Consider the following 26,292-nt stretch of genomic DNA (forward strand, 5'->3'; position numbering starts at 1 on the left):
ATGTAGGAACAAAATCAAATCAAAAGTGACTTGGTTCCTGTTTATCTATGTTTCAACTGATTCTATAAAACAAACAAAAAAGTCAATAGACTGTTCATAAAGCACTGGCGTTAAACACTGCCGTATAATTTCTGTGCTGATTGTTACAAATACAGTCCAGTAGTATTATTTTAAGTGAGAAGAATATAATCGAATAACCAAATCACGTTTTTTTTTTTTTTTTTTTTTTGTGATAATTATAAGACAATAGCGATACCTGTTGAAATGAGGTAGGATACAATCTGAATTACTGGCACCGCACACTGGCAGCTACATTGATACACATGCGTAAGAGGTGCAATTATAAGTGCGAAAGGTATTATCATTGTTCAAAATTAAATAATTAATTAAAAACGTTCGACCAGCTCCGGGTTCACGGGCCCGTGCGCAGCTGTATCACCTGCTATTGCTCCACCACTGTCCACAGAAGGAGGACTTTGAGCAACATGGTGCATTCGACCACATTTCATTTTTTTTTGTCTACACAAAGACATGTACGCGGTAAAGTTACATAATTTTCTGTCCATTATTTACCATTTTTAATGTTACCAACTGACCTATATTGCACAGGTTGTGCTGTTTAATTATTTGCCAGTGCATTACAGTATTGATAGTGCATATTCTGAAACTGGCCATTTACAACCACAATACTTTATGCTGCATGAACAGAATGTCAAAACCCTGCATTGTGGTTATTACAAAAACACTGCCGTTTATTTTCAAGGAATTATTAAAACCCAGGTGGTGACCAATAATAAATACAATAATTCTGTTGTTTTATTTGTATCATATTTTTCAAAGCGTTGAAAACCAAACAATAGACATGTATAAAGATTAGTTCAATGTTAATTAAAATCTGAGATGTTTAATATTCATACATTCACGGTTAAGTCAGAAGATTTAAGGGTTAACGCGTTTCCAGGATCTGGCGCCACCTATCCCCAAGCTGCACAGTGTACAGTATTACAGACAGGTGGCATGCTTCCCCACTCATACGTACACGCGATCATTAAAGCATCTGCTCTAAAGAAAAGGGCTGTTGTTTTTGTTACGCTGCTGAAGCATTCACTCTTGGAACAAGAAAGAAAATCTATTTCAATCGGCACTGCCCTGTAAACGTGTGAGCAGCATATATAGAAAGAATAAAGCCAATAAAAAGACGTCTCTTAGAGCGTCCCCTTTACTGTTATTTTCTTGGAAAGCACTCAAAGGTTTTTTTTTTTTTTTTTTTTTAATTCAATTCCGGCAAGCAGAGTAGCTCAAATGGAAAAATGACTTTGGTGATGACTGGCTTAAAGCAATGCTATTTTTAAAGGTGTACTGCACAGCTCTGCTAGTTCTTTATGAAGTAAGGAATGCCATCTGAGCTGCATAAATGTTTCACTGGAGCAAGTGGAAAAAAAGGATGGGAGCTAATAGTTCTTCCAAGAGGCCAGTCTTTGATGAAAAGGAGGATGGTATGTTCAAGCTATGTCTTTATCTTTTTTTGTTTAAGTTTATAGCTGAAAACATTTGAACTTTTCACTTTAGGAAAAGTAATGCATGTTGGTCATGGCAAGTAAATCAATACTACCTATGTTATTTAATATTATATCCTTGATATGGCACAGTAAAAAGGGTTTTAAAACATGCCATAGTACATCCCTGTATTGTTTTTAAATTTAAAAAGTAAAGTCTGCCAAATTGTGGGCCTTGTTTCCTTCAATCTTTTCTTTTAAACCTAAAATGTTATTGTATAGTACACAATGCATAACTCAAGTATAGGCAGTTATTTTTGCATCCATGCAAAGCTACACTGTGTTAAAACCATGTTTTAAACTTAATATCAATATTATATCAATATAAATATCAATGTTAAATACTGCACTGTTTTTGCTAAGAAAGCTTGTCTTACTGCACATCTGCATTTGATGTAACTGTCAACATGACACACATGAGAATCTACAATGTACCTGGTTTGGAGGCTGGCAGTGCTACTCTTAAAACTGCATCACAGGTTAAATGTTAACACCCATACAGCAGGGGAGAATGCAGTTATAACAGGTTTTAAACACACATTAATATTTCTGTCCATGTATTAATGAGCCACTGCTGTCACTGCTGTAGAGCAACATCTCGTTACTGCCATTGCCTGGAACCCTCGTAATAAAGAACAAAGGAGGGTTCGTCATTTGCTGCATCAAGTGAGGAGCCCTTAATGTTAACATTTACCCAAATAAAAGAAGACGTATGGAAACACAACAGGTGAGATAGCACACAAGTGCTTGACTTATTGGAGGCATTAGTTTAGTACCTTTAAACACTTTAGAAGTAGGTTATATCAATGAAACTCCCACCTTAGTAAAGAAAATATAAACCCAATAGAATAGAGGAACCTTGTTTTCTAAGAGTGTAGCTTCACTTTGTCATAACAAGTTTTTTTTTTTCTGATATTCGTTCTTAGCTTTCTAAGTAATGCATAAAGTAGTCTGATTTATGTCATTGTCTAATTTGCTATATATGCTTGGCATAGTCTCTGTTTGTTTACTGAAGGCCTGTCAAGTAACACATTTGTTTTAAGTGCGTCTCTGTCATTACAGAAGAAGCTAAACAATAGTGAACAGCAGGCCAGACTGAATGGGGTTGACACAGAGCTATATTTTCTATGTTAAAATAAGCTTTGAACCATGTGTTACTGTAACTAGCTATCATGACAGCTTGTATGGTTTACTAAAATATCCATGTTTTATATAAAAAGGGCTAATTCTGCAGTGAAAAGACAAATGCTTGATATCAGTGTGCATATATTTTTCTTTCCTGTTTTAATCCCTGTCCCATATTTGGTTTCTGTACATGTTTACTTGTGATTTGAAACTTTAAAAGAAGTCATATAGTATATTTGCATGTTTATGGAACTAGAGATCAGTTAAGGACCCTGCATGAATCGTGTTACACAGCAATGCACACCTGGAAACAGGTGTGTCTCGTCCAGGTTTGAAGGTGAGGTCCCTCAGCTGATATAGGTCTAGTGGACTCCTCAAGTGGAAACACACATTTTACATATATTTTACTCTAAGAGATTTTCTAATTTTGCTTACATTCTTCATTTTATTTGGCCAGTCAATACTGTAAAAGTACTTCTGTGTTTCGGGATCTAGAACAATGCGCCAGTCTGCTTGTTATTGCAGACTGTAATTTTTCTTTGAGTTCAGTTTGGGCTCTGTCATCTGTTTTTGAAAAATTTTTGAGATGCTACTTTAAAATACAAATCCAATTAAACTGTGACCTAGAAAGGCACCCTGAGCCCGGCTCTTATCTTCAGCAGAGACAGACTTTGTTCTGCAATAAATCAGCGAGGGTTTGTTAACAATGCCTCAAAGGAAGTAACAAACAGCAGCGCTATTGAGCATATGGTACGAAAACCCCCCATATGAATATTGCAAATAAAAATAAAATACATGATTCATTTATTTTTCATCACACAAACGACAGGTTATTAGAGAGGACATTAAAAAGAAAGATTGGATCTGAGAGATCTGAAAAAAATGTATTTCTTTTAGATCAAATTGCAGCCTGCCTTCAGTTCCAGAAATGATATTAGTTTAGCTTTTAGGAAAGCAGCATATGGCGTACATTAGAGGCAGTATTATTATAGTATCACTTGGCAAGAATAGTCATAATCAAGTTGTCAGATTTATGGCTCGCAGAGCTGCCAAATGGCTGATTTAGCAGATTGTTTGATTAATGCTGAGAACCAATATCAAATTGATTAGGATACTATATCATTAGTCACTATATGGACATTTATAATATCTCCGAGTGGGGGTATATGGACGGGTCTAGTTTTCCTTTCATTGAAGAATTGATCCCAGTTAAGATCACTGTCCCACTTGCTGTAATGAAAGAGGTACTTTAAATCAGCAGTGGAATCTTTGTAGAGAACCATAATGCAATTATTAATGGACTGGTGTCTTAGAATAATGAGGAAATCATTTAGCAACAATGGACCTCTGTTCTTTAGTCTCTTTTCAATTTTAAGAAACTAAAACACACACAAATAAGTGTTGTTATAATTCCTTCAGCTTGACTAGCCTGTTTTTGTACTGTAGAAGGAAAATAGTTTTCATTAACTGAAGGTGTTTTGTTTTTTTTGTCCAAATGACCCAGAATCACTTCACCAAATGAGCCAAGACCCACTGGGAGTGATTTTTGGAGGGTTGTTTGTGTCTTTTTTGCATCTCTCCAAACAATATTCTCAATATTCAGTTATACATCTATTTACTCAGCTGGTTAAAGCAAGGACATTATTATTATTAAGAAAACACCAAGAGATCTATTCATAGGGTCTTTTTTAGCAGATCTGAACAGCAAAGGTGTTAAAGTTAGTTGTCAAGAAAAGAAAATCATTAAAAACCATCCTGGTGTTTTTCATAAACAGACAGAAATACACTTAAGACTTGCACTGTTAGATGGCTGATTTTAGTAACCTTGGCACACAAATAGCTTAGCACACAATTATGTAAGCGTGGGAAATTTAGATTGACTACTGCTTACATAAATTGAGAAGACACCTGGTAGTGTGTATTTAGAACCTCACCACAGACTCCATGGTTAAAGTACATCACATTCATAGAGTGAATACAGAAGTTCTTCAGTGTTGAGCCTCAGAGGAGCAATATCTTAATAATTTCAACTCCCCACTGTTTTACTCCACTATAAGTACATTTCCAGTACAGGATTGGTTCTCTGGGAGCTATTGCTTTCAAATCTGTCATTTGACAGGGCCACATTTCAAAGCCATTATCCACTTTGCTTCAGCCGTACCCAGTGGTGAAAGGTCTCTCCTTCACGGAATGTAGCAGTGGTTTTGGTGACCATTGGGATCTATTCACTATTTCTCCATAAAGAGTCTATTTGCTATGGAATGCTTCCTTGCGTTTCCTTCTTATGCTCTTGACTCTTTTACATACGTGTCATAGAAGATGCTAATTGTGAATATGCTTGGATTGCCAGTTGTGAAATGTAGGATTTCACACATCTCCCGAATCATCCTGTTAAGAAATACTGAGATATACCGTTAATTCTTTGTGGCATTGTTCAGTTTCTTAGAACCATTTCTATAAATGAATCATGTTACATCATCAATCAGGTTCTTGCTTCTTTTGTGTTTTATATTAAGTCTCTATGATTTAGCCTGGGCCTGTGGTTACATCACCTGTGTTGTGGATTAAATGAAAACATGCTGGTTCTACAGGTGGCATCGTCCATAACTGTAAAACAATCAACAATTGAATTCTAAGATGTGTTGTGATACTAAAAGAAACTAATACAAATCACAAGTATCTCTTTCAACGAGGTTTGTCATTTTACTAGTTTCCATTAGTATTTTATACACCTAGAGAAAATACTATGCTGTTACATTGCACACAGATGAATCCTGGCTCCACATTGAACGTCAGCAATGGATAATATTTAAAGAAAAAACAACTAAGATTGATTGGGTTGAGGCATAGCATTTTACAAGATGAGATATATATATATATATATATATATATATATATATATATATATATATATATATATATATATATATACACACACACACACAATATTATGGTAAAATAAATAAATAAATAAAAACCTTACATACAAAAAGAAATGTAGAAAAAGTTAATACATTCAGTTAATATAACTATAAATGGATTGCAAAATAAATATATCCATTCCTTTTGTCTGTTTTAGAATATTTTGATTGATTCTAGTTCTATCCGAAACATCTGTTACTTTTGGTCTCTAAAGTGTTGCACAACTAACATTTCACTCTGTGTGCAATTAAAATAGAGGTCAAACAAGTAAACTTTTAGCTTCTTGGTCAGAAGTAACAACATATACCCCAGACCTTTTACAAAGCTTAAGCTTGTGAGTTATTTGAAGAATGTGTTTTTGATTTTTGAATACAGTTTAATCTTAATTAAACAATTTTAGACTGTTGTTAAAGACATTTTTAAATAACTCCCAAGTTCAAGCATTGTATGTAAAAGCAACCTTACTGCTGTCTGTTTGTACAGTGTCAATGTTTAAAAAATCCCCTTAGGTAAAGCATGATACAGATACATAGGGAGTACAATTTGTGTCAACACAGCATGTCGTTATTGTACCTGTCGGACTCCAGTTTCACACAATTGCTGCTTCTGGAGCCTTACCAAGCTATTCCCTAATCGTGTCTTCCAAGATGCACAATCGTGAACATGCTAGCTTACAACTGTAGCTCTTTCTGCTCCAGAACTCAGCTTTTATGCTAAATGTATAAATATAAATAGCATGCTTCAACAAACATTTCCTTTGTTATTCTGTAATAATGAGGTTCCAATTTCAGTTCCGTAAACTATATTCTACTACCTAGTGAATAATCACATATACAGTAGAAAAGCCGTAGCTTATGCAAGACCGTAGAAAAGGGTGGGGATCAAAATTTCTTCTCAGTTACACAGTTATTTTTTTCTATGCACAGACAAAGAATGCACACAACTCAGTGGAAAGAAAACAAACACAGAACTAAGTAACAGATTAAGTATTGATTTAAAAAAAAAAGAAAAAAGTATTTTAAATTGACCACAGTGGATTTCAGTTTTAAGATATGTTGATGAACATAGCAGTCTTGAAGACCAATACTGATTTAAAAATAATGTCCAATAGCTAAAGGACAGTATGATAATCTGTGTGAGATGTGGGTACTGTACTGTATAATAGTAATCAAGACCACTTTGAGTTGTTCACCTCAATGCACTTCTCTCTACACTTCTTTCCACTCTTCTCTCCACTCATAAGCAGTACTAGTTTTGCAATTGCATGACTTCCACATACAGAACTCATGCACTAGCAAAACTAGCAATGCTTATGTTGAGAGCATTAGTAAATCTACACCAGTTCCTGAATAACTGGGCCATGAAATGTTGACAAGGGAGGTTTGAAAATTCATTTATTGAACCCATATGAGATTTGGTTTGATTTACAGGCTAAATCTGACTGTTCCAGAAAATCATGTGTATAGTTATGCTCTGTGCTCTATGAGATATATATATTATATATATATATATATATATATATACTATATTATATATATATATATATAGATATATATATATATATATACCGAATTAGGTTGACTGGTGTATGTTTCAACTGGCTGGAATCCATCTTAAGAAAAGAAATTCGGAATTCGGAAGTCACTGAAACATACATAGAAAGAGTATGAGGTTTTCTACTTGAGGAAAATGTATGTGCATGTACAGCATAAACGATTGAATGTGTGGGTTTGTGTACTAGGGATGTGTGTCAAGTTACATCGTTTAAGAATGATTACTATTGAAATACAAAATATACCTTTAAAAGTACCTTTTTTATATATATATGGGCAGGGCGTGTGGCCCCTGTGTGTGTGTGTGTGTGTGCCTTTATTTTATAGCAAGTCATTAAAATCTGTAACACGTTAAAGTAGAAAAATATCCCAGGAGTAAAGAATATGTTGTGTAGGCCTTGCTTTACCCCAGTGAATTAACTACAAAACAAGGGATGACAAATAGCAGTTCAAGTTAAACATTGTTTTTGTTTATTCCCAGTTTCTAAATAGCACATAAAGTTGACACTGCATTTTTTTTTATTTTTTACTTTTTCATTGGCCAGTGGCCATAAACACGTTTTCAGAAAGTAATTACTTGAGGTTTTCTTGTACCTTTTTGTACTGTAGATGAAGAAGGAAACGAAAACTGAAATTGAACTTTGAATACTTCAAATAAAACAAACGTGGAAATGATGTTGTAAAATGAATGGGATACAACTCACCATGTTGGTTCTCGTTTATTACATTCACCATAACAAAAAGGCGCAACAAAAAATATGTAATATATAAAATCTATATAAACTTTCGCACGTTCAAGTTCTGGTGAGGTGGTAAATAAGTGTAAGGTACTGTCATTCCTAGTGAATATGAATTACATTTTTGTATCCAAATACATGTCAAAAAATATTTCATTCAAATATATATATATATATATATATATATATATATATATATATATATATATATATATATATATATATAAACAGAACGTATTTGTTAAACAATAGTCTCGGTTAGGTGTTATGCCACAATACGGCATCTAAAGATCTCCAGGTACATAGTTATGGTACCAGACACCAAGCAGTAGATGTCATCTTGGGTTTCGTAGTTCCAAAGCATAAGGTCAGGAAGGAGAGGGGAGCCTCTCCCCTCGGATGGAATTACCACAAAGTACAGACATGGTATTAGATTATATCTATATATATATATATAATATATAAATATCTATATATATATATATAGATTATATATATACACAACACACACACACACACACACACACACACACACACACACACACACACACACACATATATATATATATATATATATATATATATATATATATATATATATAGTTCTTGTAGTTTTAAGTTCTGCTCCCAGGCCGACCCCGTGTGTGTTTGTTTTGGCCTCTATAAAGCATTTGCGGATATGGGTCACTGCGGTTTGAGTACTACTGAAGAGCTTGCTAGTGTTGTTCAAATGTCCTCCTCAGTGTGCTCTTGATGACTCAGGGGTCTTTGTCAGGTCTTTTCCCTGTTCCTTTGGGAGGACTCACATGGTCTTGAATCGCTTTGACTTTGAATATTATTGCTGCCAAAGTGACATGGAGTAGTCAACCTTTAGCTCTGAGCTTGATGCCAGGCAGACACATGGAACTCAGTCTGGTTATGTGATTTTTGGCTTGGTTCTGGTGAGGACCTGGTCAGGATCATGTATTTTCATATTCATGAACATGTTCTGCAGTGGGCATCCTTGTCTTTTTTTTAAAGAACCATAGGCCTTGTGTCAGCAGTCTTGCATGAAGTGAATTTTGAAAGTGGAGGTGTCATCCTTAATAATCACATTGTTTTTTTTTATATTCAAGTCTTATCAAATTAAGTTTATTAATAAATACAAAGTGATACATTTAAAAAAAAAATTCCCTGTCTTGCCTGACCACAGACAGCATCAGTTTGCATTGATGTAAAGTCAACATATAGATGACTTAGAAGCTGTATCTGTTGTCTCTGACGTGGGCATCAGTTTCCATTTCAATTATGTTTTTCCCAGGACATTCTTAAAAGGGTTTATCTGGTAGAAATACAGTTCCTCTTGGGTCCCATTAAGCTACACTTTCTAGAAAGTACTATGAAGACTGAACAGCCATGTCTCATCGCCACAATAACAATAGGGGTTTTTCATTCGTCCACTGCTTCCCATATGTCCACAATCCACAGAGAAAAATAAATACTAATGATACATAGTGATATACAGTATACAACTATTATGTGTATAAAAAGAAAAAAAAATCTAGCAATATTTATTTATTTATTTATTTATTTATTTATCTCTGTTAAAATAACAGTATTTATGGTTGCACTTTATTTTTCTCTCTGGTGTGAAATCAACATTATTATGTTAGGGAGGCAAAACCGCTAGGGACTGTTTCTCTTTATCACAATACAGCGGACCCTACTGACTAGGCGCCTAAAAGAGGAATCTGGCTTGATTGTGGAATCGGAGGACGCCCACTGAACCTTCTGTTCTCCTGAGCTGTGTGGGGAACTGCTGCAGTGAGAGGAAAAAATAGTTGGACATTCTAAATCGGGGAGAAAATTAGGGGTAAAATAATTGGGCACTCTAAATAAAAAATAAAGACCAAGCAGAAAATGAAATGTGAAAAGGGGCTCTTATACTCCTGCTGCTAAAGCCTGATACAATGTAATAAAATGTATTTAAAAAGCCTGATCAGCACTCTCTTAAAAGTGCCCCTATTTATCACTAATGGTGTCTCATCACTAATTTTCACACCCTTTATCTTGACCCATGCCATGACTTCAAGTTTTCACAGTAATTATTCTTATTATTGTACTCTTTTAGGTTTTGACATACACACCATAATTATAGGGGGATTGGCTATGGTGTGTTGTTGTGTATTATATACATGTTGTGATTCTGAGCACCAGACAGTGTTCTTATATACCACTTACTGCCAAGCTTGTTAGCTCTTGAACTCCAGCCAGGACAGCTGGCACTTACCTAGAGTGATGCTTGTGAGTTTACCAGTTGCTTGTTTGGAACGTAAAAGAAAGTAGAGTATGGACTGTGAGTGTGTGTAATAGAACAAGACCTTGTGTCAACTTTTGATATTGCTGCAACAAAAAATAAATGATGCAGAAATAAAAATATAAAAGTTACATAACTGCATAAGAGTCCTCAGAAGACATCGGACAAAAAAACAAACAAACAAACAAAATAATTGTATGGAAGTCACTGTGTACTCTTGATAAACATACTCTTATTAAATGTGTTTGTATCTGATTAGTAACTGAACCAAAGCAAAACAAATGCCTTTGAGGTGGAGCTGTGTCCTGAATGTCCTGCTGTAATCACTGGGCTACAGAAAATGAAATAAAGCCTGTGCCAAAGAAGCGTACAAATAATATTCACTTTGCTTGTAACTACCAGAACAGGAAATAATTTCCTATTACTGAAACATATTGTGAGGACAGCAAAGACACTACCAGTTCCTATAGTATGTAAGTAAGGTTTTGCTAATAGTATATTCTATGTGAAGAAGCTCGCTAAGGAATATGTTTTGTTAGAAACTCTTATTATACATTGTAAGCTATGCGAAAAAATACATATAAGATACATACAGTATACCAGTAATGCTTAATATGTAGGGTGAGCCTACATATTAAATATATAAAACATCTACTAAAATAAGTTGGACATACTGTATATGTTAACTTGTAATATATAATCCTATATGTAATCCTACAGTATTTTCTTGCTTTGGATTTTTCCTGGTACCCCACTTGTGCAATTTACAGTGACAGGCAAAAAAAAAAACCTTAGCATATTCCTTTGCTGTGTGAAATATTGAAATTATCAGTGCTTATAATTAAATCCATTGATGCAAGTACATGTCATTTTAGCTTACCAAAGTATTTTAAGTAAGTGGCTTATACTGAAGGTGTAGAATTTAAATTTCATGTGTCAAAGTACTAAACTCTCTGAGCAGTACTGATGGTACCTAGTCAAAGCAAGAACCTGTTTCCTCCTAATACAATCACAGCCATTTCTTCCAGGCTTCAAAAGAGTTAGACTTTTCTAATATAGCCTCATATAATAAATGGCTCTATGTGCATTATAGAACCTTGTCTGTTAAAGTGGCATCTTTGCTGGCAGATTGCATTTGGAAATGTAATTTCAACCTTTTTACACAAGTGTGCATGAAAGCAAGTCCTGGCTTTAAATGTAACCCAGTTTTTGAAGCTTCATCCATCTGAAATGTGCATTTGAGCCAGATTCCCCTGTCTAGCTTTATTTGTGTTGTGGCTATGAGGCAACAAGGAAGAAACAATAGGGAGAGTGCATTCTTTCAGGATTCATTACTTTCAGAGTCTTGGCAGTGCGATTGTCATGACCCCAATACAGAACAGCTGTATTGATTACTCTTCAGGGCTAGCAGTAATGATTTAAAGGTTAGTTACTGTTTGAAACACCTTGACAACATCCTTGACAAAAGCAATAAAGATTGTATGGATTATGACTGTAGCATACGCATATAAATAAAAAACTAAATGAATAAATTACACACAGTACTAATGTTCACACTGGCTGTATGAATCAATATGAATTAGTAATGTCAGCAAAGATAATGCATAAATCTTGAGAGTCTACAGTGTGGTATCCAGTGTTTTGGAGGCAAAATATTTTCATGGTTACGCAGTGCTCTCAAATATTTTTCATTGTCTCGTTTAAGTGTGTTCTGTGTCGGCTAGAGTTAGAGCTCTAATTCCGATTGTACTAATACACGATGTACATGAGTTTGATTTCCTAGACAGTACAAGAGCACTGTAAACATTTTGTCAAGGGCAAAGAAACGTAGATCAGTAGGTTGAAAGACAGTGTCTTCTACAGTTTTTAAAGTATTTTGTTTTACATGTTTTTAGGAAGGTTAACTTATAAGCCCTTGCTAAGAAAATTATCTCTAGGGTTGAATATGGGGTGATCCCTTTTTCCATTTCTGTATTGCTTTCTTAGCTATAACAGATTGAAGATGTGTTGTAGTGTATAACCTTCTACTGTTAGTAGTTACAGGAACATGCCTTTTGGGCTCAGCTAATAAATAAACTGGCTCAATACAAAGGATGCCATGCATTTGAGACCCTATTCCATAACTAACCAGACAGTGCGCGGAAGCAATCAAAAAGGCAAACGAACGCTTGGGTATATAGCCAAAACTTTACATCCAAGAAGGTTATGATGTTGAGGTTGAATAATGCAAAAAAGAGCAACCAGACTAATCCCAGGGTTTAAAGGAATGAGCTGTGAAGATGAATCTATTTAGCCTGAAACCAAAGAATTAGTGGGGACATAACTGAAGTCTTCAAAATCAAAACAAATGCCTTAACCACAATACAGAAACCAGGACCAGAGGACACAGCTGGAAATTAAACAGGGTTAGACTTAGGACAGAGGGAAGGATACACTTCTACACACAAAGAGCAGTGAGAGTATAGAATGGGTTACCGAGTCATGTTGTTGAGGCAGAATCAGTTGGATCCTTTAAAACCCAAGTTGATAAAGTTTTGAGATCAATCAGTTACTTGGAACAGGGCAAGCTTATATATGGACCGAAAGGCCTCCTCTCGTTCGTACATTTTCTTATGTTTTTAAATAGATTGAGACAGATTAGTTTCTGTGGATATACAGATGAACCTGTTCATCTGTTAGTGTATCTGTATATAACAATGATGTTGTGAGTGATATGTCACTGTAAAAGCAGGTTGTATCTCTAAGCTGTAACAGTCAATAGCCATTGTATGTCACTCACAGGATATATATTTCCGGTTATTTTTAAGATAACTGTTCTTAAATTATAGCACAGACGACTTATTTGACAGCAGATATATTATTAGCCTGTCAATTAATGACACCCACTGGGATAAATAATAACAGGCTTAAACTTAATGTTTAGTTAATGAGCAAAAACACTTCCAGTCGGGATAGTCAAGGAGGAATGTTGGAAGAAAATACTGACTTAAAAATGAGCAATGGAAATGTGACTAGTGAAACACCAGGAGCATTCTCATCAATTGGCATTTGTTGTAACCAAAAAAAAAAACAAAAGGCTTGTTCTTTAATTTCTTTTCAAGTAGGTCAAAGGGAGAAGTAACATGAATTACTACCATTTTGTTTCATATACAGTAGAAATAAAATATAATTTCCCCCCACGCTATTCCATTACCACAAAATAACAAAGACAGTTACTATCAGTTGAAGCACCAACCCATTTTGATCCATCCTCCTCCACAGGACTTTCTCTTTTGTACCCACCATGCTTGCTTTTATTTCCGAATGCTAAGGGAAGTCTTTATGTCCTCTTCAGAAACTGTTTGACCATGACCTATCCTTAAAAGTGTGGGAAATGCTTTACTATGCCAGTTCTTGCTATATTATGTCATATACCGGGTTTCCTTGGACTGCAGCACTTATTGGGATGTTTTGTATGTATTCCACATAAAGGTTTATACCACTTCTTAGAGTATTGGATGGTACAGAGGTTAATCTGACTAGCTTTATAACCACAGGCACATGTGACCAATTGTACAGGCTGTCAAACCCTCTCGTGGCCCTTTGTGAGTGACCTGAAGATAAAGGACCAGATTCTCAAGTGTGTTTTATAATAATAATAATAATAAAAAAAGTGCTTATGACAAATTCAAGTGTTAAGAGCTTGTAGCCCAAACTGTGATCTGAACGGAGCAAGGTGAAGTGATGCTGAGTGGTGCAACTTTGCTAGCCAAGGATAGAGACTCACTGATGACTTCCCACTGCTTGGCATTAAGGTTATCAGAGTAGTACTGCAGCATTTTCAGTAATGGCATTCAGACTGAGTTAAACTATGACACTGAACAAGTCATTTCACCCTCTGGTGCCTCAGGGACAGGGTCACTCAGCTGTAAAACCACATAAGTGCAGGATGTCAAGAAAATGAGACAAGGAGTTCCAATTAAGCTATTGGAAATCATAAAATTATGATAGGAAAAGCACAATTAAAACAATAACAACATACTATTACTACTACTACCAGTACTACTACTACTACCACTACCACTACCACTACTACTACTACTACTACTACTACCACTACTACTACCACTACTACTACTACTACTACTACTACTACTACTACTACTACTACTACTACTACTACTACTACTACTACTACTACTACTACTACTACTACTACTACTACTACTACCACTACCACTACTACTACTACCACTACTACTACCTACTACTACCACTACTACTACTACTACTACTACTACTACTACTACTACTACTACTACTACTACTACTACTACTACTACTACTACTACTACTACTACTACTACTACCACTACTACTACCACTACTACTACTACTACTACTACTACTACTACCACTACCACTACTACTACTACCACTACTACTACCACTACCACTACTGTTCAGTGGCTGAACAGATATACAGCCCTTTGTGGTGGAGTCAATTCCTGAATGCATTTTGAGCGATTCATGCTTTTTATTGTTTTTTATCTTTTTCAAAAAGGCATGGACAGTACTTTTAAGAGCACAAAAATCAATTCAACAAAGTAATGGCTGACAGCCATGGTAAACCAATCAGAATGCAGGTGTTGCTCCTTTTGTCTATATGTTTGGAACTCTATAGGGGCAACAGGCATAACATGAACTGGAATTGGGTGAATGAGACAGTCAGGCTTGATTACTGTATATGAAAGAACTGCAAGATGCTTTTGTCTTTTTGAACATCGTTCCCCTTGATGTTGCCTTTGAACATGCAAGATCAAAATAACAATAATACAAAGGCTAAATGTTATGTTTTCAGTCTACACGGTCAGGAAGTCATGAATGGGGATGGAATTATAACGTTGCAACCTTTTGTATTTGTATCCAGAATGCAAAATCTTTTTTTTTTCTGACTTAATATTGTGAGGTTCAGCATATTGAAATTGATTTAAAAGTGATGGAGAACAACAATATTGGTCTTCCACTGAAGAACAAGGCATTTCTAAAAAGAAGACCTACGTAAGAACTGTTTGGCCATGGATAGTGATCCTCCCTTATCTCTCAGAGGATGCAGCATCAAGAATAGGCATCAAATATGCCTGCACAGCAATGAGGATGAGCTTGTATTACCACTGCATGTGCTATTACTACACTGTAGACACGTTCTTACAAGCCAGTATCAGTAACTGTCCTGTGTGCCCCTCTGTGAAACAGAAAGATATCCATTCTTGGTTTTTCATGATAGGGTTTAAATGGCCTGTTCTGCTCTAGTCTGTATAAGATCAAGAGTCCTGAAGGATACAGAGCTGAAACCTCAGTACGCACCAGCCCCTTCGTTTCTATTTCTGGCTTCCTCCTTCTGTTGTGACACCCAGTGGATAGTGAGACCAGCCCCATCCAGATGTCTGAAGAAAACCAGGCTAAGATACGCTAGCTTGATTAGCTATTCCGCCCTTGTCTGAAGCACTCAAGGTATTTATAGCAGCACATGTCTTCTACTGCTGGGAAGATGGATGAAGGCACACTTTTACTGCTCGGACACAGGGAAATATAAACGAAGAATTACTTTAAAGTAGTTCATTCATTTAGGCTGCCTGTGTTTTTGGTTTAATTGTGATTTTTGTTTAAAAATCTTCATTGTTGAAACTTTACTGTGGGGGAATGTTTATTATTCCAGATAAGAGTCAGAACTGAAGGTAAATTGAAATCATTCCGCCGAACGAGCTAGGTAACCGTACCAGGACCATTTAGTCAAACCTAGGGCATGGTGGCAGGATTGTATACTGTAAATGATTGTTCACTGAATGGTAGTTTATGCTTGATGGATCAAGCGTACAGTATATGTATCCATATCCTTATATTGACAAAAATGAGTATGAAAACTAGGGCTGGACGATAGTGTTTTTTTTTTTTACTATCAATGCATCGTTTTCATAAAGACCCGATGCATCGATGCATCATTTTTTCATAACGCAAAAGAAACGTCAATAATTAGTACATATATTTTTGTTCAAACATATAATAAACTGTGTTCCACCTTGTTTGTACATCCTGTATTAACTTGAGTGGTGCTATTTCTGTGTTCAGAATTTTGGTTTGTTTCCTATTTAAAGCGCTTGGCCATGTTGTCATGAGCACAAGCTTTTGTAGCCACTTCAAACTCTGTGTTTAACTGATTAATCGCTTTTGCTAAATTCACAGCTGTGTGTCTCTCGTGTAATTTTCATGTTGCTAATACTTTTGACTCAAGTTCCCAGTTTTGCTTAATGTAATGGCAGGTGACTGTTAAAAATGCTTCTTGTGCCATGCTTGTCCATACACTCCTGACTTAAATCCTGTCAAAGCTTTTCCTTTGCACGTTTGTGATCCAGAGTAATGAATTTGGAGATTGTCTTTCGACATGGCATTTCATAGCCCGGAGCAGGATTTTTAAATGCAGCTCCCTCTACTATACTAACAGGTCTGATATCTTGTGTGACAAAGGCCACTATCAGGCCTGTTATTTCTTTTGCTGTGACACTTTTTGGATCAACTTTCTTTCCAAAATAAGCTCTCACTGAAGGTGTTGCTTCCTTTTGTTTTTTACTTGTGTTCCCACTGTCATGTTTTGTCAGATGCTGTTTTACATTTTACCTTTCCATTTAGTTTTTTGTAAGAAACTTCCAAACGTCTAACGGAATTATTCAAAATTAAATTAAATCGACATTTAACTAGACCTCTAGTCTCTTCTCTAGGTTTTTTTTTTTTTTTTTTTTTGTCATGCTTACTCTGAAAACTGCATAGTGGACAATAATTATTATTATTTAAAGGAACTAAAGGAAAGGCAAGGAATAAGAGTGTAGATTTAAATTTTGCCGGTCCCAATAAAAAACGGTCTATTAGAACTGATAGATGCATTTTTTTTTCCATCGATGGTTATTCCAACAATTCAATGCATCGATACATTGTCCCAGCCCTAATCAAAACTGACATTTATACAGTTCATGTGTGTATTGTGCATATTGAAAGGAATAAGCACAATAAAAAGCCCCTTGTGAATTTGTATTGGAATCCTATGACTTTTTCATGTGACTATTTCTCTCCACAACTGTGTGACATGCCTTGAGCCTGCAGTTCACATAAATAATATATGTGCATCTTGGGAAAGCAGTAAGCTGACAGGTTCTGAAATTATTTGTAAGTGTTTGTGTGTGGCTATGTGTAAATACATGTGCTTGAATTAGTAAAGAACTGTGTGCATTCATTTCTTCCTCTCATCTTGAATATGCAAAACAAAACAAAAAAAAGAGTGCTACCTGTAGTTGCCTTTTATGTTTTATGTTTTATGTTATTTTTTTTTTTACAATTCCCAAAGCAAGGCACATAGAATATTTACAATTAATGCTTCTTTGGTGCAAATTGTAATTAACACTCTCCAGTATCATTGAGTTGTACTGTATCCTGTAAATAGGAGAGCCAGTGGTTTCTTTTTTATACACATTTACATAGAGATTGCAATCAATCCACTGTTGCACACATTTTGTTATTTTGTTTTAATTAGTGTGCGTTGTATGTGCTTATAGTAGGTATGGTTCTTTCAGCAGAGTTTTAGCAAAGGGATGCATTGGTATAGAAATCAGATGTTTTCATGGACGGGTGAATCCATGAGATGCATAGTCTGACAGATTTGGATGTAAAGAATGAGGGATGATGTAGGAGAATGTGAATATTCTGACATAGGGTTAAGGATGAATGGATGGCAGGCAGAGTGGATATGGAAATTATATTGTGCAAAAAGTAGAAATGCTTTGTAAATGTGTCACATAATATTACAGCGTAATAGTAAAATGTCTTTGACATGTATTTAAAATGCAAATATACGAAAGGCCTCAAGTTTCCAGTAGGTCACATAACCATGAAATAAAGAAGAAATATAAAGAAATATTTTATCAGCCTCAGTTTCAGACAACAGGTGAGCAGTTTCTCATTTACAGAGGTCACACATTAGCTGTTAATGCACCCTTCAAAGAGCAGACAACAGTATGAACCAGATCTCGCTCTGGGGCTGCTACGGGCAAACAAAACATTTCAAAAGTGACAGGCTTTTCTGGCTAATTTAAAAAAAAAACAAACAAACAAAAAAAAAAAAAAAAAGTGCTATGGATTTATTTGCCTAAACTATTATGTCAAATTGGCCTATTGTGATGAGAGCTTGTTGAACTTTCTTGTTAACATGATCACATTTAATAATGCTGGAACACAACAGTCACCCCTGTGTTTACCATCTGTTCAGAAAGTAGGGTTACATAACACAATCGAGTCCCCTGAAGCCAAACCTTGCAGTGCTGGACACTTTGTAGAGTCATTAGAATTGAAGTGTGTCATTAAGATTGCTGTCAAACATGTCGGTACAACGTTTACCTGTCAGTAAAATTGGGCACATTAGTGTTTGATAAATAATGACTAACAATAGGAGCAGGTAAGTATTCTACTTGAATCTAAAGACCACACACTGTACCATGGACAGTGTAACCTTGGCAATCCTGTGTAGTATTGTTTGATCTTAATACAAGAGTGAGAAGCTGGTGTACTGGACTATTATAGAGTCCATGTACTGTTGTTCCCTAAAGGTTTGGGCTTTGACATACATATTCTTTTGTAAAATTACTGACAAAAAAGAGGTGAAATGTCCCCTGCAGCTATGTTACTATATTCAGTGGCGAAAACAAGATGTGTTACTTGCAGGAGGTCAAAGTCAGTATTTAGAACAGTTTCAGTGTGAGGTTGTTAATTACCACCACCACGCCACATTAGTTAGGAGGCTAATCATGATTTTCTTGCTTCATTTTATGGTACAATCGAAACATGAACAAGTTAACTTACTGAGTTATATGAATAAGTTATGATTAATTATTAACATATCTGGAATCTGGTGAAAAAGGCTAGATTCACTCTACATTTGTTGGTCTCTTTTGGGACGTGTTAGGAGTGCGCCCAAGAATGGAGTGTAATGTAAAGTTGTAAAAACTAATATAGTTGTGCATACAAGGATAAGTGTCAAATCTAAAATGAATATGTGCTGAAATATTTAGCTTTTTCAAAAAATGTAAGGGTGCATTAAAAATGAATTAATATACACTAAGACCTCAGTAAGAGCAGATGTAGAAAGAATTTTATTTTATTCATTTCAGGGATATATAGATAGGTATCTGCACTGTACTAAAAAAAGTAATATTCTGAGCCATAATAATAAGAAAGGCCAGTTGATCTGTACAATATCCAGTGTCTGATCTTTGTCTGTTACAGCATCTAGTTTGGCTCGGTTCCTGAGTGTGGCATTTGTATGTTCCAGGTATTACTGTAATCATATCATGTGCTCCTCATTGACATCAGTTGACATCAATATGTCTATGAAATTAGTGCGCTGATGTAATGCTTTCCAAATAGCCACAGCCAAATGAGCAGTAATCCAATCACAATCCTAATGAGATTAAGGTTGTAATCTGAGCAGTAACATCTCATTATACAATGTGAGTCAGTGAACTACCCCATTCAGTAATAAATAAATAAATAATGTTAAAAATCACACATTTGTAGAAAACATAAACCAATATGAAAATCCATCAGTATTTTACGAAACATGAAAGTGGTGGATCTGCTGATACTGTTGCACCTAAACAACAAAATCCATAACATGTGTTAGAAATGATTGGACTGCATGTAATTGTTATGAAAAGTTGCCTATAGCATTGAATTGGCAGTGCCGTAACTTAATTTTCAGAAAAGGGAATCACTCTGAATAAAGTTACCAATCTAGATATAAATAGACTTTTATCTTAAGAACTTGTAAGTAATCTTAAGCTGTTTCTTTCTCATTTTAGAATTGTAATGGTGTTTGTTTCCTTTCAGATGCAAATTGTGTTAGTGACGATTTGGAGCAAATTGCTTTGAGTATCGAGACCAAAGTTTATTTTAAGCATTCTCTAGATGAATAAAGTACAGTTCAGGAGAACTACTGTAGCTGGAGAACATTAAGTCAAAATCTGATTTTGGAAAAAGAGCAAAAGTGACACAAATAATTTAACATTTAATTATTTTAAATAAAAGCCTCTTGATATTTTCATTCAGTGTTCCAGTACAGCTGTGACGGGGCATGTCCCTTCTTGTTGCTTCAGGACTCATTATTTTATCGAGCTCATAGATGTTGTCTGTGATTTCTAAGATGCATTTGCCCATATATTCTAATTTGTGGAATGAATACAGAGGGGCAGCCTTAATATTGAAGGTGGCTTAATATTGCCATCAAGTGGAGCAAATGGGGTCTGTAAAAAAAGGTGTAATTTTTACTGAGGTGGCTTTAAAGAAAGGTTTTGAATTAGCTTGGTGGAACATGTTAATGGAACTGCAAATAGTCGGAAGAACAACCATTGGGTGAAACAGCTAAAGAGGAACAGCTAGTCTGGTTTTGAAAATAAATTGCTGCTAATGAAAATCAAGTACTGCAGAAAGAGAATTTGGGCTTCATCTAACCTTCCAATTGATTGTGTATTCATTCTGCATTGTGAACCGTTGGTAAGTGATATTTAACATGGCAACCCCAATTCTGAGAAGCATCTGTTTGAATAAATTAGAATAAAAGCTAGGGATGGATCAACTGCAGTCGTTCTTTTAGAAAAATATCCATTAACTATATCGATATATGAGAGAGAGAGAGAAGGAACTATTATATTTTTCTAATTCTACTCCCTAATTGGAAAACTGAACCTGGGTACAACCCCAATTGCAGCATCTCAGTGTGCACGTCTCGGTTTGTTAACATGCCTTCCTCAGCACTCCACAGAGACCAGCAATACACCACAATTTAATTTAAGATTCACTGGATTGCCTCAAAGCAATTATGAGAATCCAATTCTATATTGAGACCTCTAATATATGCTGTCCTATTTTTCTAAATTAATTTAATATTAGCCACTTGTGGGTTTATTATTATTATTTATTTATTGGGTTATTTTTTGGTGTCCTGTCCTGAAGATGGCTTACACAGTAATACAAAAAATATGCACACAGTGTGAATTCTGTTCTAAAATAAAGAAGAACTAGGAATACAAAGTTAATAGTGGCATTGCACTGTGCTATCATAAATACTTGAATTTTTCACTGCGACTCTGAAACCACACATTGCACATCATTCCAGTTTGTGTTCACCTATAACATGATAAATGTGATATCACAATATCCAGTAGATGTTATAACAATCCATAATGTAGGATTGTTATTAAGTTCTTTAATAACTGATAAGCTTCAACACATCTCCCGCTGCTTGAAAAATGAAATGCAATCTTCATCAGAAATTGAACCAGCTTCTGCTGTGATTATTGAATTTCTGAACAGAGCAAAGGTTAATGAAATGGAAATAAACTATATAGAGCATTTCAAGGTGTCGTTGAAATCTTAATGTAAAACACCTTTTGTGCCCTGTGGGGAAGATCCGGTTGCTTTTAATTAACAGTTAATTATCAGTCTTAAGTAACCCAGTATTCTTTTTTTAATCAATTCTGAAGTTATCCCTATGCACTTTGTTGTTCTACCTGTGGAGTAGAACAGCTGTAGCTTATATTAATGACTCCTCATGAAGACATTTGTGCCTTGTCTTCAGATCTCTGTGGGACATACGATTTCTCTTTGTTGACCACCACTTCATTATCCACCTGAGAAGCCGTACCGTACACCAAAACTGTCTCAAAATGAGCTTTGCTGATGTACAATCTAAACCCTTTTCTACATGTTCAAGTCCGAAATGAAAAAGTTTATCACTCCTTGAGAGTGAATAATTTAATAATTTAATAGGAAAGTTGTAAAGAAATATTTGCAGGGGAATTGTAGGTCAGCCTGCTTTATTGCTATCTTATGATTAATAGATTACAGTGGTAGCTGCATTGCAGATACCCTAGTTTTAAAGTTTCCAGAAGAAGGGAATACAACTAAAGCTGTTAATGCTTTTGGTCACGAATGATCCTTCAAAAGCAATATGTGTCCCACATAAGGTGGCACATTTTACTTCTTCAAATGTCTTAGCCATTCACTTACCATGTAAACTAAACTCAGAGACATTAATCAAAGTTATTTCTTTAGTTTATTTGCACAATTACTACATTACAATCACATTGTTTAAGTGTGCAAGACAGTCCCTAGAAAAAAAAAAAAATTATAGTTTTGACACAATCATTAAATGCCTGCGTTTGTATTTATTTTCTTTATTTAGTGAATATGAGAGAAAACTACAAGAGCTGTCTGAGCCTGACATTTTCATGTTAAAATCTGCAGTTTGTGGTTTCTCATGTACAACATCAAATGAAACCATTCCTCAAATGTAAGGCGCTGTAAAATAGGATAAGAGATGTAACACGGGATGTTTTACCATGTGGGAGGGAACTGAAATTACCATTACCACGAACCAGACCAACTTTAACTGAAAAAAAGAAGGATTTGGAACCACAAAAATATCTGTGTTAGGAGCATGAAAGCAACAGAAGGGAAGAAAAGGTGTATTTCCTATTTTAGTAACTGAAGCATCTCACCTAGATATTTACATATTTCAAAGCATATCGAAGTATACAAGTCCTTCTCGTTATTGGGGATATGATCTGTTACTGTGATATATATAGATAGTGCTCCCTCGCTATAAGGCTCTCCCTCGATTATAACACGCCTCGGATATAACACTTCTACAGCATGTCCCCCAATTCCCTATACTAGTGATTCATGCAATATGTACAGTAAATACAGTACCAGTGTTCAAACTATAAACAATTTCTCAGTCTAACTTCCGTTTCTGTTTCTCCCTTTTGATACAGTATGTGTACTGAAACTGTTGCACTGGCACTTTATAACACAGCCACCTTATTCAGCATTCATTCTCTAACTAAATATTAGATTAGGTCTATTACGTGGTTATCTTTCCTAATGTATTTACTTTTGCTGCAAGAGGAGGTGCAGCTTTCTCCGAGAGACGAGATGCTTCAGCTTTGCTTCAGCCCCTCTCCGGCAGCCAAACTTGGGGCGAGCTCATTCTCTCTTCCCCTCTCCTGACCCGCTCTCCTTGTCGCACTTGGTTTGCTTGTCTGTCGTTTCGAACTGAACTCCCGACCGCCATTTAGCCAGGCTATTTATAGTTTAAAAACTGCAAATTAAAATGAGCCAGTATTTTTTGTTGTGTTTTGTTGGTAAAAAATATAGCGTTGATTACATGGTGCTTTCATAGAAAGTTACATTTTTGCTTCACTATATGTGCATTATAGAGAGAGGGTTATTTTTTTTGTGTTTTAGTTAGATGTGTGTTGTTATTTGTCTCGCAGTGTCCCCCACTCCTTCCCCTGTTTATAATGCTCTTCTGCCCTTCTGTTATAACACTAATATTGTGTCCCCCGCAAGACCGGCGTTATAGCGAGGGGCCACTGTGTGTGTGTGTGTGTGTGTGTGTGTGTGTGTGTGTGTGTGTGTGTGTGTGTGTGTGTGTGTGTGTGTGTGTATATATATATATATATATATATATATATATATATATATATATATATATATATATATATATATATATATATATATATAAATCAGGTGCTATTGACCAGTATAAAACTAATAAAATGAATTGGTGTTTTGTTTTCTTGCAGTGAATTTTGACCATTTCCAAATTCTTCGGGCCATTGGAAAAGGAAGCTTTGGGAAGGTAAGAATATCATTGACTTACTGCATTATGCATTTGATGTTGCCATATTTTCAATATTAACATTCTTTACAATAATGCCTCATATCAAGGCTGATATCAAGCCTTGACTGATCCTTGCCGAATGGAAATATTTATGCAGACTATATACAGCTACAAAGTGAAAATCTAACTACATTAACTTTGGACCCAAGGTAATTTTACAGCACTAATTAACTAGCATATTCATTATATAAAAAAGGAAGCATAAATAGCTTTATTAAGTAGGCCCTAAGTAATTACATTTTAATTTAAATTAGTCATAAATACTGTTGCTTCACCGGTTAATTATTTTCTAGTGTTTTTTTTTTTAATTGTTCATGTCCAATTGGGTCTTGGGAGATTTAAATCTGCCCTAAAATAGCATTTTGAATAGTGTTACAGATTTCATTACACATTCTGGGTCTCATTTATTTAATAATAATGCTAAAAGTGACTCACTAAGAGATCTGCCATGGGCTTTGAACATTACATATACTGTAAGTAAAATGCCGTGTGAATTGAGTAACTTAAGCAATAATAGCTTAAATTCCATTGAATGTTTTATTCCTGCAGAAACGTAGACTTGCCATGACCACCCAATTCCGTCTGCTATATAACAGTATTATACCCCACTGTGTGTTTTTTTTACAACAAATTGGAAAACATGTAAGAAAATGAAGATTTTTTTTTTAGGTGCTGTATACCCTAATCATTTTAAAAATCTTTTTAGTGAATTGTTGATTGTCTGTTGCGCTCCCATACTGGTGTTTATTGAATTTGCAAATAGTAAATACATACAGTACGCTGAGATTATGCAAAAGTATTGTTGTAATGTAAATTACAGCGTTGTTTGTCCTGAAGTTGTGTTTGACAAACTTGTACTACAGGGGTCAAACGAAGGGTGCAGAACTATGAGAAACAGACCACTTCAGTTCAAACATGATGATAGTAAGGAAAAATAGCCCAGTATAAAACACACGTCTTACAAGACTTGCTAAAGAGATTCTGTATGTAGCTGAATTACAAAGCATTGCCATAAAAGGGGCTGACTGCCATTAATTTAGCATTTCTGGGCTTTATTCAAATAATTCCCTTTAAGGAAAGGCTTCTTTCAGCAACACATCAGAGTCTGCTGCAGAATATATTACCATCTGAATGTCTGTTATTTTTAGCCATTAACCATTTGCCTGGAGCCATTGCCTTTTTTCACTTTTTTTTTTTTTTTTTCACAGAGTTGCTCCCAAAACGTGACCGTATTTGTTTTCCTTTAATGTGTGTTTAACCAAAACTCTTTGTATCTGTTTCCAACACTGTTGCATTTTTCCAAAGTAAGCCCATTGTGAACAGGTTTCGATTCAGTTATTTTAGCTGCTTGGACCTGCACACTCCACATTTTCCTTTTGCCATGTCTAAATATGAAGAATACAAAAACAGTCTGCATTGTGTTTCACCTTCAGCTCCTAGGCTAACCAGTTACACTGCAGGTAATGAGTTCCTTATAGCACTGCGGCTTCTTAATTCCAGTAGCCTATGGCAAATGAGTCTTAATTAAGAAAGCCTCGCCATTCTCATATATATTGAAATGCAACTGCAAAAGATGTTGGTATGACTGTAAGATTGCCTTGAATTCTGCCATTTATTGTGATAATAAGGCTTCAATTGCACCAACACTGCAGGGCTTCATCTTAACTGTGCAATCAATGCACCACTGACACAACCTTTAAAGGCCAATTACCACTCTGTCAGGCTGGCATAAGATCTCTGATTCTTTCCATCCTCTTCATGCTGCTTGTGAAGAACAAGGTGGCAATGTGGTGCCAATGGTTCTGCTTTGCTGAGATCGCTGTGGACTGGAATGACCTTCACCCTTGCAACTCACTTTAGCACAGTTTGCAGTGTCCTGTGTATGTTAAAGGTATTGTCCTGCCCCAGGGTTTCTTTCCAATTAGTCAAATCATCCAGTCTCATTAAAGTTCACCAGCCAGCAGCGTAGCCAAACTACTTGAGCGACATGATATAACCAGGGCCCGTTGCTTCTATGAAGCAGTCTGCAGTGGCACAAGCAGATCACAAGTTTTATGTCACTGTTATACCAAGAAGATAGACGGTACTGTAAACCCATTTAAATTATTGAGTGGGAGTAATGAAACAGTTCATATTTGACATTCAGCTTCAATTAAGTTCGAATTAGCTCTCTGTGGTGAAATAGAAAAGGAATTAGATACAGCAACACTACACGATAAACTCTTTAACGGGGTTCTGGAGGGCACAAAGTTACTAAATTTAACCATGGAGAACTTAATTCAGACTTAATGGATTTGATAGGAAATTAGTGGTGTCAGCGTATCCCAATTAGATTGGG

General features: G+C 35.5%; 1 protein-coding gene across 1 annotated transcript in view; it reads left to right on the forward strand.

The window, feature by feature from the left end:
* The first annotated feature begins 1,048 nt into the window (after positions 1-1,048).
* LOC121325444 (serine/threonine-protein kinase 32C-like) overlaps positions 1,049-26,292 on the forward strand; it is a 45,934-nt gene continuing 20,690 nt past the window's right edge. The window contains exons 1-2 of the mRNA XM_041267919.1: positions 1,049-1,496; positions 23,857-23,912. Of these exons, the coding sequence (XP_041123853.1) occupies positions 1,415-1,496; positions 23,857-23,912 (138 nt within the window). The 5' untranslated portion in view covers positions 1,049-1,414. The remainder of the gene's footprint in view (positions 1,497-23,856; positions 23,913-26,292) is intronic.

Source organism: Polyodon spathula, chromosome 13 (genome assembly GCF_017654505.1).
Source record: "Polyodon spathula isolate WHYD16114869_AA chromosome 13, ASM1765450v1, whole genome shotgun sequence".
NCBI classification, from domain to species: domain Eukaryota; kingdom Metazoa; phylum Chordata; class Actinopteri; order Acipenseriformes; family Polyodontidae; genus Polyodon; species Polyodon spathula.